Here is a 15,253-nt window from a genome sequence, read left to right on the forward strand (position 1 = left end):
GAGAGGAGCTGAAGACTGAAGTGGTGAGAAGCTGCTGTAAATCTTCTTTGTCACATTTCAAAAACGTTCAGGGATTAGTCCATCATTTCTGGTCAATGTTGCAGAAACTGCGAGAAAGGAGCTCAGACAACGATGGAGGGAAAGTTTCCAACCTTCAGTTCCTGCACAGGTAAAAATCATTTCTTTCAGTCTCGATTCCAGGGGAGGTTTGATTTTTGAGTTTTTAGTTTCATAAACCAACATTCTGCTGCATGAAGATGAACAGAAGCAGCAAAGTCTCAGAAGCTGAAGTGAAAACCTTCTTTTCTGCGGCAGCTACCTGACCTACATCAAGCTGTGTACGCTGGTGAAGAGGAACGAGAGCATGGCTCACACCCTGCAGGTCCAGCTGAAGGAGACCGGGGCCGACGAGAGCAAGAGGGGCCCCCGACCTCAGGACCTGATCCGCCTCTACGACATCATCCTGCAGGTACACTTCAGGGCTTTTTTCAGTTTAAAGATTCATAAAATTTGTGTTTTTAAAATGTTCGTGTGACATCTGGAGGACATTTATAAAGAAAATTAAGCTTAAATTTGTATTCATATCTTTGTGAATCTGAATCGGAAGAAAACTTGCTGTTGGAAAAAGCTAGAAACTAAAGTGGGCGGGGCCATAATCTCCCTCCATTCTGATGCATCCACATCCAGACAAATAGATCCATGAACGTCTTTGTTTTCCTCGTCTGAGCTGGAATCTGGATCAGAACTGTACAGCTGGATAGCTACAATATTGATCATCATTTGTGTTGTATTGCTTATGTTATGTTGGGTTTAAGTGAAGAGGAGAACGAGTAAACAGAGAGCTCTCTGCAACAGCAAGGGGAAGGGGGCGGGGTAGCCTTACATCAAGTCCTGTCCGTGACTTAGAGGGAAATTTCTAATAAATCCTGCTGCTCTGCAGAAACTATGCAAGGAAACAAGTTTTTTTTTTTTGCTAAAAACAGAATTTCATGTTTTCCAATAGTATCCTCAGCATTCATTAGAGACAGCTGTCTATTGGAGAGCGGCGTTTCTTCCATCACAGACAGAACGGTGATGGCTAATGAGGTGATATTCAGTGGGAACGTGTTTTTTTTTTAATAAAAAAATGCCCAGGGGTATTTTAAAAGACTGCTGGGAACGCTTTGAAATAAGAATGATTTTACAGAAATAACAGACGTTTTCTCCTCACATGCCCCTCCTCCTCTTCTGCTTCAGAGTCTGGCTGAACTGTCCACTCTGCCGGGTTTGGAGGATGACCACGTCTTCCAGAAGGAGGTGTCCCTCAAGACGCTGGTCTACAAAGCTTACAGGTCGCCTTTCCTAACTGGATACACTGCTGTTAATATTGGTGCACCCTTAACAGAACTGTGTTTTTACCACAATGAACTGAGAAATAATTATTTCTGTATTTGGAATCAAATGAATCAGGATTAAATGTGGTTTTCTGTTGCTCTCCTGCAGGTGTTTCTTTATAGCTCAGTCTTATGTGCTGGTGAAGAAGTGGAGTGAGGCGCTGGTTCTGTATGAGAGGGTGCTGAAGTACGCCAAGGAGGTCCAGTCCAAAGCCAAGAGTCTTAGCAGCAGCCTCAAGGTTAGTTTGAACTCATGAACGTTGAGCAGCTCCGTGCTGCTGGCGCTCATCCTGCCTGAACCGTCTGCAGGACCTGCCTGATGTCCAGGAGCTCATCGCTGAGGTCAACGCCGAGAAATATTCACTTCAAGCTGCCGCCATTCTGGGTGAGAGCTCCTCCATGAAGGAAAAGCATTTTATTTGACATCCGCGGGTTTGTCTGAAGTGGTGATGAAATGTGTTTCAGACAAAGACGAGACGGCAGAGGTTACCGCTCCTCATCAGCTGAAAGACAACACGGTAAGAGGAAACCGTCAGGAGGAAGCAGCAGCTCCGTCTGCCAGCTTTATCTGAAGAAATACGTTTAGTTTGGAGGATTTCCTTTAATAGTCCACCTTTTGTAAAAACGGAGGAAGAAAGATGTTTGGTGGGAAGCATGTCTAAAACATAAAAAAAACTAAATATTTTTATGTAAAAACGACTTTAATCAAAACTAACCAGATTAATATCCTAGACAAACAGGACAAAAAGATGATTTTTTAAATCCCTGTTATCAATGCTGGACGTTCAGAATCAGATGTTAACATACGAGTTCCTTAAACTGTACTGTCAGGGATGTGGGAGGGGCTCCAACGCTAACAGCAGCACACGCTGCCAAAATTAAAACTAAATCTGTTCCATTTTAAATATTATTTGAATGCAGGTCATTTTACAAACAATTATTATTTTTTGTTACAACTTTAAAACACGTTAATTTGCGAGAAAAATAGTTTTGAGAATTAAGCTGTATACTTATGACTTTAAAAGTCATTGCCTAAATTTATGCCTTTTTTATTGTAAATGTTGTTTTAAAGTTGTAAATGTACAGCTTTAAAACACGTATATTTAAGAGAAAAAAATAGTTTGATTCTGAGAATAAAGTTGTAAATGTAAATTTAAGATATTTAAAGTTATAAATGTACGGCTTTAAAACACGTATACTTAAAAGAAAAATAGTTGTTACTGTTACATTATTTTTGGGGTAAATTTAAGTGTTTAAAAGTTGTAAATTTATGACTTTAAGACACATACATTTACAAGAAAAATAGTCGGGACTTTTAAATTATTTTTTGGTAAGTTGAAGTGTTTTAAAGTTGTAAATTTACAGCTTTAAAACACATTCATTTATGAGAAAGTAAAGTCATGAATTAACAAGAAAAAGACCAGAGTTCTGTTTATTGTTGCCATGCTTGAAGATGAAAGAAGTTTTATTTAAAAATAAAGCATTCTGAATCTCTTGCAGACTCAAACTCAAATCATTATCAGTGTAGCAGCTTTCAGTGTCAGTAATGCTGAGTTTCTTATGTAAAATAGAGTTTAGAGACATAAGTTTGGAGGACCTCCCCTCTATTCGACCCTTATCATTCTCATATCCAGAAGTCTGTTTGAGACCTTACGTCTTGTATCTGTCATGCACAGAAGGAAAGGCAAAGGGGAATTAAAAGTTGGAAATGATCCTCCTCCAAATGAAATGTCCTGTTTCAACACAAAACAACAAAAATGAATGAAATACTCTGTTATGTTCTCATAAGAACATTGAACATTCTGAAAACTGGACCTCTTCAGACGGAAGCACCACGTAGATTTGAGGAGATCTGGTCTTTCAACAGCTGCTGGTGAAATCAATGATTTCAGTGGAGATCCTGGAAGACATCAGTGAAAAAAGCAAAATTAAACCATAAATCAAACAAAGGAGCTTGCAAGTATTTGCAACATTATCAATTAACATTCAGCTCATTTGTTCAAATCCAAGACTTTTACACCAAAATGAGTTTAGTCGGTCTGTTCTGCTGCATATAGTGTTACTTGATGGACTGTGTGCTTGTTTCTACTTTAAAGTTGAAAAAATTCATAAATTTATGAGAAAAAAATGTAAATTTACGACTTTTTATATTTACAATTTTTTTATGTAGTCTTAAAACTTGTTAAATATATCGGACAACAGCTACAACCAGATATAGAGGAAGATGAGGATGTATAGAAATAAATGTTTAAGTACATATAACACAGGTGGTGGGCGTATGATTAATCTTTTTATCTATAGTTTAACGTAAAAATGTTGATGAATTCAAATTATTGTATTTTCCAGAGTATAAGTCTGTTTTTTTAATTGTTTAGCCAGGGTACCACTGATACTCAGCAAATTATTATTTTTAATTGGCAGAAATAGGCTCATATTTTTTTATTTTCCCAATAAACATAATTTGTTCTTTAGCGGTTGTTTCCTCTAACAACCACTAGAGGGCTGCATCTGAGTATAAGTATTTGCTACTGACAGTGGCAGGAGTGTCGTCCACACAGGGAAGAGAATCTGATGGTTTTCCTCTTAAACTTTAATATTTTTCTCATACAGATCAAAAGATTAGTGTTGTTGTATTTATTTTATTTTTTTACTTATGTAGGGCTTGGTGGATTTGTTCTGAAACGTCAGACTTGGTGGATTTGTTCTGAAACGTCAGACTTTTCTCCTAAAAGTGCGACTTATATATGTTTTTTTTCTTAGACATTCTTCGCTCTTGAGACTTATTCTCTGGAAATTCCGGTTTATACATCAGTCTTTTCACAGTCTAAACTCTCCTTTTCCTTCCCTCTCCTTCTCGCCGCTCCTCCACACAGCCGCTCTGTGAGCATCTGGAAACTTTCCGCATCGACTCGGCTCTGGTCGGAAAGCATCCCAACCTGGTCCCCTTCCCGCCGGACTTCCAGCCAATCCCCTGCAAGCCTCTGTTCTTTGACCTGGCTCTCAACCACGTGACTTTCCCGCCGCTGGACGACAAGGTGGAGCAGAAGGGCAAGGGCGGCCTGACCGGCTACATCAAGGGCATCTTCGGCTTCGGTAGCTAAGCTGAAGAAAACCGCCAGACCAAGATTCAGATCTCGTCACCAAACGCCGGACCGGGTTCAGAGAAATCATGTCCAGTCGTCTGCTTGTTTTTCTTGGATGAATTTAAGGAAGAAAACAACCCAGATGATCCTCCTTTCTTTAATACCGGCAGAGCAAACGGGTTAAAACGGTCTTTAGTTTCATCTAACCCCTGAATAATTACCCTAAAAAATTGACGTTTTTGTTTTGCTTCTTTCATAAATGCTTTCCTGTAGTAAGTTTTTCTGATGAAGTTTTCTTTAAAATTGAGTTTTCTCAATTTTTCTGCTCTGTAAATGTCGACATTTGTCTGCATTAAACTTCAAATTCTGTCTGCTTAGATGCTTCCTGTTACCATAGCAACCACAACACCTGCTGACGGGGAGAAAGCTAAAGCTGCATCATTTCTGTTTGTGACCATGGAGGAAATAAGTGTTATTGAAATAAACTAGATTTATTATTTTTAGTGTATTCTCATTGAGAAAAGGCGCCAGGATTCACTGGGACGTGGGAACAACACGTTAGTCATGTGTCGTCTACACTGACTGTATACAAGAACTGGACTAACTCCTGACCCTGGCATTCCTAAACAGGAAGTGCTAAAAAACCCAATATTTAAGTTGGACTGACCCATCAGATGCCTCATTGAAAGCAGGTGGTTCCACCACGTCTAAAACCCCCTATTTCCGGGGAAGGGGCGTGGCTTCCCAACAATCCTGATTGCAGGCTATAACTCAGACCAATCACTGATGTCTGGCTTTAACATGACATCACACAAAAGATGGTCATTCAATTTACTTCATGTTGTTGTAGCTGAAAGTCAATAGTTTTCCATGGATGGCGTCACATTGACGGCCTTAACACAATGTTTGTTCTTTTGTGTGCTGATTGTAGCAATAGGAATTGCTACAATCAGTATATATTTAGCATTTCACATTACTTTCAGCAGCAGCTCGGGCAAAGCACTCCGGCTCCGCTCACATTGCAGCGCCGTTTGCGGTGGTCTGCTCGTTACGTGGATCGTGAATAATGGAAACGAGTGATGTGAAACATTGATTGTTTTATCATCTGTCAGTAAAACATTTTTGGTGTTTTTATTTTAGCAAAGGCGTTTGAGAAATATCGCCGTTCATCGCTGAATGTGTGACGAATTTCGAATATGAAACTAACTTAACCGCGCTGCTGTCGGGTCTCTGCAGTACCCGGCGTCTCTTCTTCTCTGGTGTTCTGGAGTCTTCTTCTTTTCCTTTCGGCTTTTCCCTTCAGGGGTCGCCACAGCGAATCAGTTTCCTCCATCTAAGCCTGTCTTCAGCATCCTCCACTCTAACACCAGCCACCTTCATGTCTTCATTCACTGCATCCATAAACCTCCTCTTTGGTCTTCCTCTAGACCTCTTTCCTGCAGCTCTAGACTCAGCATCCTTCTACCAATATATTCACTGTCTCTCCTCTGAACATGTCCAAACCATCTCAGTCTGGCCTCTCTGACTTTATCTCCAAAACCTCTAACATGTGCTGTCCCTCTGATGTATTCATTCCTGATCCTATCCATCCTGGTCACTCCCAAAGAGAACCTCAGCATCTTCATCTCTGCTACCTCCAGCTCTGCTTCCTGTCTTTTCTTCAGTCCCACTGTTTCTAGTCCAAACAACATGGCTGGTCTCACCACAGTCTTGTACACCTTTCCTTTCATTTGTGCTGAAACTCTTCTGTCACACATCACACCTGACACTTTTCTCCACCCATTCCAACCTGCTTGCACTCTCCTCTTCACTTCTTTTCCACACTCTCCATTACTCTGTACTGTTGACCCTAAATACTTAAACTCCTCCACCTTCTTTATCTCTTCTCCCTGTAACCTCACTCTTCCACTCTGGTTCCTCTCATTCACACACATGTACTCTGTCTTACTGCGGCTAACCTTCATTCCTCTCCTTTCCAGGGCAAACCTCCACCTCTCTAACTCCACCTCCACCTGTTCCCTGCTCTCACTACAAATCACAATATCATCTGCAAACATCATAGTCCATGGTGATTCCTGTCTAACCTCATCCGTCAGTCTGTCCATCACCATTGCAAACAGGAAGGGGCTCAGAGCTGATCCCTGATGTAATCCCACCTCCACCTTGAACTCCTCTGTCACCCCTACAGCACACCTCACCACTGTCTTACAGCCCTCATACATGTCCTGCACTGCTCGGACATACTTCTCTGTCACTCCAGACTTCCTCATACAATACCATAGTTCCTCTCTGGGCACTCTGTCATAAGCTTTCTCCAGATCTACAAAGACACATAGTGGAGCAGCTTAGTGTCATTTTAGCCAGAATCGTTCAGTTGATGATACAAGCATGGCATTTGGTACAGTTATAGTCTCTGGGTCTAGTTACAGGAAAAAAGTGCTAGCCACACAAAATCCAGTATGGCCGCCATTTCTTTCAAGATGGCCGCCATGGCAGTAAAGTTGGCAGAATATCATAAAAATAGTTTACTTGATGATGTTTTCAATGGTTTTTTGCCCCGAAAATGGACTGCTAATGCCAGGGTAGCAGTGAGGATGAGCTCTTTCTGCCTGCCTAAAAAAATGCCAGTTAATATCCCTGTAATGTTTAGCAATAAAAACCTCATTTTACCTGATGAAGTACTCATATTTTTTCAATGTAACTCATTACACCAACAACCTTTGGTGGCCATCTTGGAAAATGGCCGCCATTTTGGAATTTAAAGTGGCTAGCACTTTTTTCTTAAAATTTGGTGTCTTATAAACACTTCAGCCAAATTTCATGCTTGTATCATAAAATGAAAGATTTTTTGAGTTAGCTGCTCCACTAACAGTGGAGCTCCCTCTGACCTTCTCTGTACTTCTCTATCAACATCCTCAAGGCAAATGTTGCATCTGTAGTGCTCTTTCTTGGCATGAAACCATACTGCTGCTCACAAATGTTCACTTCTGCTCTTAGTCTGGCTTCCACTACTCTTTCCCACACCTTCATTGTATGGCTCATCAGCTTTATTCCTCTGTAGTTACCACAACTCTGCACATCTCCCTTATTCTTAAAAATGGGCACCATCACACTTCTCCTCCATTCCTCAGGCATCTTCTCACCACCTAAGATCCTGTTGAACAACCCGGTCAAAAACTCCACTGCCATCTCTCCTAGACACTTCCATACCTCCACAGGTATATCATCAGGACCAAGAGCCTTTCCACTCTTCATCCTCTTCAAAGCCCCTGAAACATAATGGGATATAGCAGAAATCTACTTTCTGCTTTAAACTCAAAGTGTTTAAGCTATATGCTGACCTAAAATGAATGAATGAATAAAAGGGTTTATTTAAAGCAATCAGGTAATAATACATTTAACATAATAATATAATAATAACATATCACATAATAAATCACAACTCGATCGCTTGAAAGGGAGTGGAAGGAAGCGAACTTATATAATCCCACCCCGGTTCGACCATTCCATTATCCACACACGAATTATCAACATCTGGTTCAGGACTTAATATCAAATATTTATACCCCAACTCTAAAACAGACTAAACCAAGGTGCAAAAATTCCATTGTCTCCCAAGACAGAAAGATTCCAACAAAAAAATACCCTACAATCATAGATTTGAGTTATTCAGGATCATTAAGGTCAGTGATGTAATCAAATTTCAAACATTCGCAGACAGATCCTTTATATTTATCAGTACCAAAAATCTAAATATGCTCAGCCGATCATCCACATCAATCAATACCAGAAGCCCAAGCATATTCAGACCATCATCAGAAGAAATCCCCCACACCAACCAGCATCAGAAATTCAGATCTTAACAAATGATTATCTATAATCATATGAATATATTCCAGACCCCGGCACCGATCAATACAGAAGATCCTCCCGACGATGATGATCCGAGCAAACCCCAGAGCTCCAGCACCGACCAATGCAAATGACTTTCCCAGATGATAATCATTATCAGGAAGAAAATCATCTTCATTAGTCAATGCAAAAAATGTCAAATTATTCTTATTAAAAATGACAAATTGTGCAGATTGTATTTATCAAATAAATATTATAATACAAAAAGTAATATTAAGTAGAAATGGGAAAAAAATCAAGATTATGTGCAGATACACCACAGTTTAGGAACAAGTTTAAGACCACGTAATCGTTCTTCATTGTTATGACTAGAGACTGAGAATCATATCAAGGGAATTGTGCTCAAGTCGTCTGCAGCTCAACTACGAATTGGGTCCAAGTTCACATTCAGCGGTTTCTTTTATTCACATTTCACATTTTGCTTCAGTTAAAGGTTCAAACATGCGTAATCCACAGTTCTCAAAGTCTTTCATGGATTTTATTTCCAGAGGCTTCGTCTGGTCCGGTGGTCCGAGTGGTTTGACAAAGATTCTGGAGTTCTGGACCCAAGTGGAATGGATCTGTTTCCTCTTTCGTAACAGTCTTCCGTGCTTCAGTAGATCAGCATGATATTTCGAGAGGTGATCATTTAGATAAACAGTCGAACCCTTCAGGTGTTTGCGTTGTTTCATCAGAGCTATCTTGTGCTTTCGATTCACAGACCTGATCTGGATCGCTGGTTCATCCGTATTCTTTCTCCGAGGAAGCGGATGACCGACCTCAACAGTGTTTAGGTCCAAAGGAAATCCTTTTAGACGCAAGAAATACTCCAACTTGATTCTCCACGGTCGTGTTTGCATCCATCACAGTTCCGTTAGCATCCATGCTAACATTGATAGCACCAGGCCGGTTTCTGTTGAAGTCTCGTGAAACTCTTAATTATAACTTTATTCTTTTAGGAAAGGTATGAATGAAGCACTGAGCAGTGAGCACTTTAATATTGCGTTGTAGATGTGACAATGACTAATAAATAAATCTATTTCTACTCTAACATTATTCATCTGTACTTGTTCATTGTGATCGTGCATTCTTCTCTCCAGGAGATCTTGGCGATTATCTCATTGTTCGTTACGTGCCTTTTATTTATTTATTTATCTAAAAATAAATGTAGTTGGGTACAAAGAATTTCTCTATAATTTCAATAACGACCAAGCATCTTCTCATCAGCCAGGACAAAACTCTCCAGTGTTTCCTCAGGTAAGGACAGTGCCTCTGACCTGCTAACATGAGTCCTATGAATCGGTTGAAGGTTAGATCCAATAGCATTGACTCTTGAAATGGTCCACTAAGTCCTCACATACACTTTGTGTGTTCTTTGATTTTGATTGGTCCTTCGTGTTAGCCCCACCCCCACGCGGAGGAACGGGCTCCAAAGTTTTAAACCTGAAATTCTCTGATTCGAAACTTAAAACAAACAAAAAAAGATCTGATGCTTAAAACAAGTTTTTAAACTGAAATTTTTTGTTTTTAAACTTAAAAACAGAAAATTGAAGCTGAAAATGAAGCTGAAAATAGTTAAGTTTATAGTAGAAGTGCAGAAAGTTTAAGATATATATATTTTTAGCTTAACAGCTGAACAATATTTCAGCTTGAATTTTTGAAGTTGTTTTATTTGGTTTTCAAACATTTATGACCCTGATTTAGATCCATGAATTCCAACTTTACTAAAAAGCTTTACTACAAGTTGTTTTTTTCTGTTTGAAGTGAAACAGCTGGTTTGAACTGTTTGCAGGAGAATGATCAAAATGATTAGAAATGTCCCTGAATGTTTGGGTAACTTTATTTAAAAATGTAAAAAACCCCACAGTATATCAGCAGGTGGCGCAGGCGTGCCGTTATTGAGAGGCTTGATTTATCTCCAATGGGTCACAAGGTTACCAAAGACAATGTATTTGAAAAATGTCATGGTAGATTTTTTTTTCCAGCAAATATCAGTTCATTTTAATTGCAGCTTTTTTTCTCAACGTTGTTTGTTAAACACGCTCTGTTTAAGTATTAATAAAAAAAAACTGAGCATAATATGAATAAAGTCATAAAATAATACCAAAAAAATCTGAAAAGGTCTAACTTTTACAAAAAGAAAGCTATAAAACTATCAGAAAAAAGTAAAAATTGTGAATGAAAAAAGTCATAAAGTTATGAGGAAAAAAGTTGTGAAATATAGGCAAATGTGAAGTTTGTGAAATACAAAAGTTATAAAACATTTAGAAAAACTTTATTCTCATAAATTTTAGAATTTTTTCCCATAATTTTATGACTTTATTCTCATAAATCCACAACTTTTTTCTTGTAAAGTTTTGACTGTTTTGTCATAACTGTAAATGTGGACTTTCCCTCATAATTTTACTACTTTCTTCTCAAACTCAGTATTTGTTTATTTTACTTCTTTTGTGCAAAGCTGCTTAAAGCAGGAATGAACTTGTGGATGTTTGTTTGCTACACTTGTGGTGATGATGAGACTCTAGAGATCAATGGAGATCGGCTGCTCTCAGGCTGACCTGAAGTCGGTGGAGACTAGAAAAGCTTTTTCCACCAGTCTGGTTCTCGGTGGTTCAGCGTGTCCCACAGACACACCTGTCACACCCACAGCCACTCAGGTATCTGGCATGCTGCATCTCTCAACACAGGACCGCATTCTCTGCATTTAAGCGCCACAGATGCAGGACTACACCCACAATCTCATCCATGTTTGAGTTTCAGAGACGTCGAACTGAAGGTCGCCTCAGATGGTTTTTTAAAAAGATGCCAGCAGTTTTCATAATGTTTGTCCTGCCGTGTTTACCATTAGAAATGATCTAGGCGTGTGCATGAGTCATCTTATGTGACACACTCCGCTCTCCCCTGAGTGTTTGCCTCTGGGGTCGGGCCCAAATGTCTCTGATCAGATCATCTGTCCAGCCCTGCCTCCAGAGGACGCCCAACAGGTCCAGCTGGTCATGTCAGGTGAAGACAGGGTGTTGGCACGGCTCTGAAAAGCAGCTTCACCCTTCTGGGCCCAAGAGAGCAGCAGTTCTCACCGAGGTTTGAACAACCTGTTTCTCATCTTTAATCAAACGTTTGCATCTGCAGATTGTCTGAACCACAGAGGATCAAACAAAGGTTCTGCTTTTACTCTTTAATGTTAATTGTCTTAAATACTACAGTTTACAATCCTTCTGAATGAACATGTCGACGGGAAGCCGATAAGGTGATGAAGATTCCTGTCATCCTCACAGATCTGCAGCCTGAAAGGTCAGTTTGTCTCTGAGCTGCTGATCTATGTGCAGGAATGTTGGAGCGGCTGCCGGGCTGCATAGCTGTCATCCCGTTCGTCGCATTCCTGCCCAGCTTTAGTGGCTCCAGGCAGAAACGTAGACAGTTCGCTCGTTGGAAACCCTTTTAATCGCTGAATCATCCATTCTTTTTGTGATTTGAAAAGTTTAGCTTCCCATTTTTAAGCATTCCTTCAACCACACCAAGACACTTCAGGACCAACAATCCTAAACTCTATACTGGTTTGCTGCCTGTATGTCCAAAATAAATCAGCAGAAATCTTTGATCAATTTTCAAAGCGTTCCCAAAGGCCTTTTATTTACAATTATGCTGTTTTTAGCCACAAATCAAACAAATTGTGTCATTTTGAAGGACATAGTTTCTGCAGAGCAACGCAAGTTTATTAGAAATTCACCTCTGAGTTGTGGGAGGGACGCTTGGTATGGAACAGACCGCACCCCCTTCCCTTCCCGTAGTTTACACTCTCTCCTGCTAGCTTACAGCCCCTCCCGACCCCAATCTAACAAAAAAGCGATCAATGTACAGTTTGGATCCAGATTTCAGCTCAGACGAAGAAAACAAAGACGTTCATGGATCTATTTGTCTGCACATTGATGCATCAGAATGAAGTGGAGCAGGGAGCTTGTGGCCCGCCCACATTTTCCTTCCATTTTCTACGATTTTTTTACAAAAGCATTTTTTTCATCTGTTCCGGATTCTCAACAAATGAATAAAGAAACACTCAAAAATGCAATTTTATGCTTAATTTTCTGTATATATGTCCTCCATCATCTGAAAAATGCTACAAGAACATGTTAAAAAACACCAAAATAAGTTTTATTTTGATAGAAAATGCTCGACCCATCTGTGCTTGCTTTAGGATGCGGCTAATCTCTGTAACCCTCCACAGACTCATATAACCCAAAAACCTGCAACACCCGTCCGGATCAACACCCAGATGACTACGAATTTAATCAGCAAAGTCCTTTGTTTTCATTTAAATATATAAAGGAAATTTCAATAATAATATTGTACGATTTTGACATGGAACAGCTGTTTTAGGTTTCAGCCTCGGGGCTATTGTAAAGCATTCATAAAGATAAAGAGAACAGACGAAGCCTTTTAAAAAAATCGAATTAAAAGTTGTTTGTATCAAAATTAACATATATAATAATCTAGATAACCAAGACAAATCAATTTTAAATTTGTGATATTTAAGACTCAGATGTAGAATAACATGTGAATCTTCCTCAGCTGTAGTAAGTGGGATGTGGGAGGGGCACAGTTAGGAACAGCAGAACACACTGCAAAAATATTATTCACTTTTTCCTAATGAATGCAACAAATGCTTCATTTTATTGCTAGCCACTCAGATATTTGCTTATTTTTTAAATATATCCCACAACTGTGTCATAAATGAAGGAAGAAACAATGTTCAAGTTAATGTATTTTGAAATAACTTTTTCCCATTTCTTTCATATTTCATAAACACTTTCCTGTAGTTTTCCTTTAATTTTTTGATGAAAAATGTTCTTTAAAGGTGAGTTTTCTCACTTTTCCGCTTGGTAAAAGTCAACCTGTATCTGCATCAAATCTCTATTCAAATCTGACTGTTTAGATGCTTCCTGTGTTACCATAGCAACCACAACATCCACAGAAGGGACAAAACAAAAGCATTTCAATGAGTCATGATGGAGCGACTTAAAGTTTAATCACTGGATTGTGGTAACAATCAAAGTAACATTTCTGTCCAGATTCAGTTTCCTCACTGAAGTGGACGCTCACGCCGCCTTAACACATCCACGTCTGTCTTTTTGTTCAGTTCCATGTGCAGAAAGCAGCAGACACAAACAAGGTTCTTCATTCATGGCTCTGCCACGCCCCTCCATTCATCTCCAACAGGAATAGAAACTTTCTTGGTGAGTTTTTTTAAACCAGCTGTTTAAAAAATGATCTAAATATCTGTGGACATTTGTGTGACCTGTGCTACAGAGTCACTCATTCCAATCTTCACTCCTCAATCTGTATTTTCTTTCATCTATGCTAAGATTGATTCACGTCTATCAAAAAAATGTTTTAGTTGGAAACATCTGTAAGAAAAAACCTAAATGTATATTTAATTATTTTTTAATTAAACTAATTGACGTTAAATGTTGTCTCTTGCCCCCCCCCCGTCTCGACGACATTTTTCTGGCTGGTTTTTGGGCTGGAGGTGTGTGTTGCACCTGTCAGGGTGTGTGAATGGGAGCGCAGGATTCCTCTGCAGGGTGTGTTAAAGTTTCCTTCTTTAAGTGGGAATAATAGCAAAAGATTGTTTGGCCTCAACCTGTCCAAGAATTTTATTTCATACGACACCATATTTACCTGAAGTGGAGGCGGATCCCTTCTGCAGGGGATCCCCGAAACGATGGATCTGAGTGATGTTTCCGTCTTTCTGGATGCTGAAGCATCAGACTCTTGATAAAAGCCTTTCTGCTTTAAAGTTTATTTTTCGTCATGCTGGTTCAGCTCAGGTCAGAAGTCCACAGCCTCAAACATCAGTGAGGAACCGGCCCGCCGCGGTCTGCATAGTTCGGTTAGTCAGAGCGGCGTGGAATGAGCCAACACGCCCTCATTATGTTTCTGCTTTTGTTGTTTCCTCTCAGTTTGGAATTTCTGGACATGCAGATACAGTTGCATGAAGATCACCTTGGAAACCACAGGATTTCTGGATCAGGACTGTTCATCTGAAACACCAAATAATTCGGGGTTTTTTGCATTTTAAAAGAAATAATTCTTTAAATTTGTCAAAACTGTCAGAATAATAACCTATCAAATTGACTCTAATCACATGTTATATCATGTGAGTAAATGTTTTGTTTGATTTCTTTTCATTTTATACATTTTCCAGAGACGACTGAAGCAAATGCATCACTGCTGTGTTTCACTGAAGCTGAAATAAATGATTTATTTATTGTGTTGTCAGCTCAGTGAAAGGAGAATGTAACATCATGAAAGTGAAAGCTGTTAGATTAGAAAGTGTTCGTCGGTCTTCAATCCGCTCCATGAAGGAATGCACACTAAAATAAAAATAATAAAGTTTAGCCTCAAATACAAAAGGGATTTATGCAGCTATACTCCTCCTGTGTCCATTCTATTGAATTTATTTATATAGCCCAATATTAAAACTCGGTTGTCTCAATGGGCTTTACACTGACAATTGTCCAATAACTTAAAATCATTCATAAAATATAAACAATAGCTGATTGCTAAAATAAACAGGGTAACCCTGCCTTTAGACCCTCCTTCTCGGCCTTAAAAGAACACAAATTCTGGGGAAAAAAAATAATAAGAAACCTAGAGATGTCCACATGAAGGAGAGATCCTACCAGAACTGTTAAAAAAGAATCAGCTTGTCTAACTCTACAACTACACATTTGAATAGTGTCACAGATGGACTTCATCCAGATGGACTGGGGGACAGCTGGGGGTGCGAGATCAGCCAGAGGCAAGGTCCACGGCCAAGGACAGGAGTAAAGACGATCTTAAAGCGGCAAAACCGCCAATGAAACAGTAAGATCTGGCCAACATGAGAGGCCTTCAGCTCTCATCTGT

At 39.5% G+C, this 15,253-nt stretch overlaps 1 protein-coding gene across 1 annotated transcript in view; it reads left to right on the plus strand.

Moving 5' to 3' along the window:
* Positions 1-4,833, plus strand: part of srp68 (signal recognition particle 68) — a 10,046-nt gene extending 5,213 nt beyond the window's left edge. Inside the window, exons 10-16 of the mRNA XM_024289638.1 lie at positions 105-169; positions 316-469; positions 1,237-1,331; positions 1,483-1,612; positions 1,683-1,758; positions 1,839-1,891; positions 4,247-4,833. Coding sequence (XP_024145406.1) covers positions 105-169; positions 316-469; positions 1,237-1,331; positions 1,483-1,612; positions 1,683-1,758; positions 1,839-1,891; positions 4,247-4,474 — 801 coding nt within the window. The 3' untranslated portion in view covers positions 4,475-4,833. The remainder of the gene's footprint in view (positions 1-104; positions 170-315; positions 470-1,236; positions 1,332-1,482; positions 1,613-1,682; positions 1,759-1,838; positions 1,892-4,246) is intronic.
* The last annotated feature ends 10,420 nt before the right edge of the window (positions 4,834-15,253 follow it).

Source organism: Oryzias melastigma, linkage group LG1 (assembly GCF_002922805.2).
Source record: "Oryzias melastigma strain HK-1 linkage group LG1, ASM292280v2, whole genome shotgun sequence".
Taxonomy (NCBI): Eukaryota; Metazoa; Chordata; class Actinopteri; order Beloniformes; family Adrianichthyidae; genus Oryzias; species Oryzias melastigma.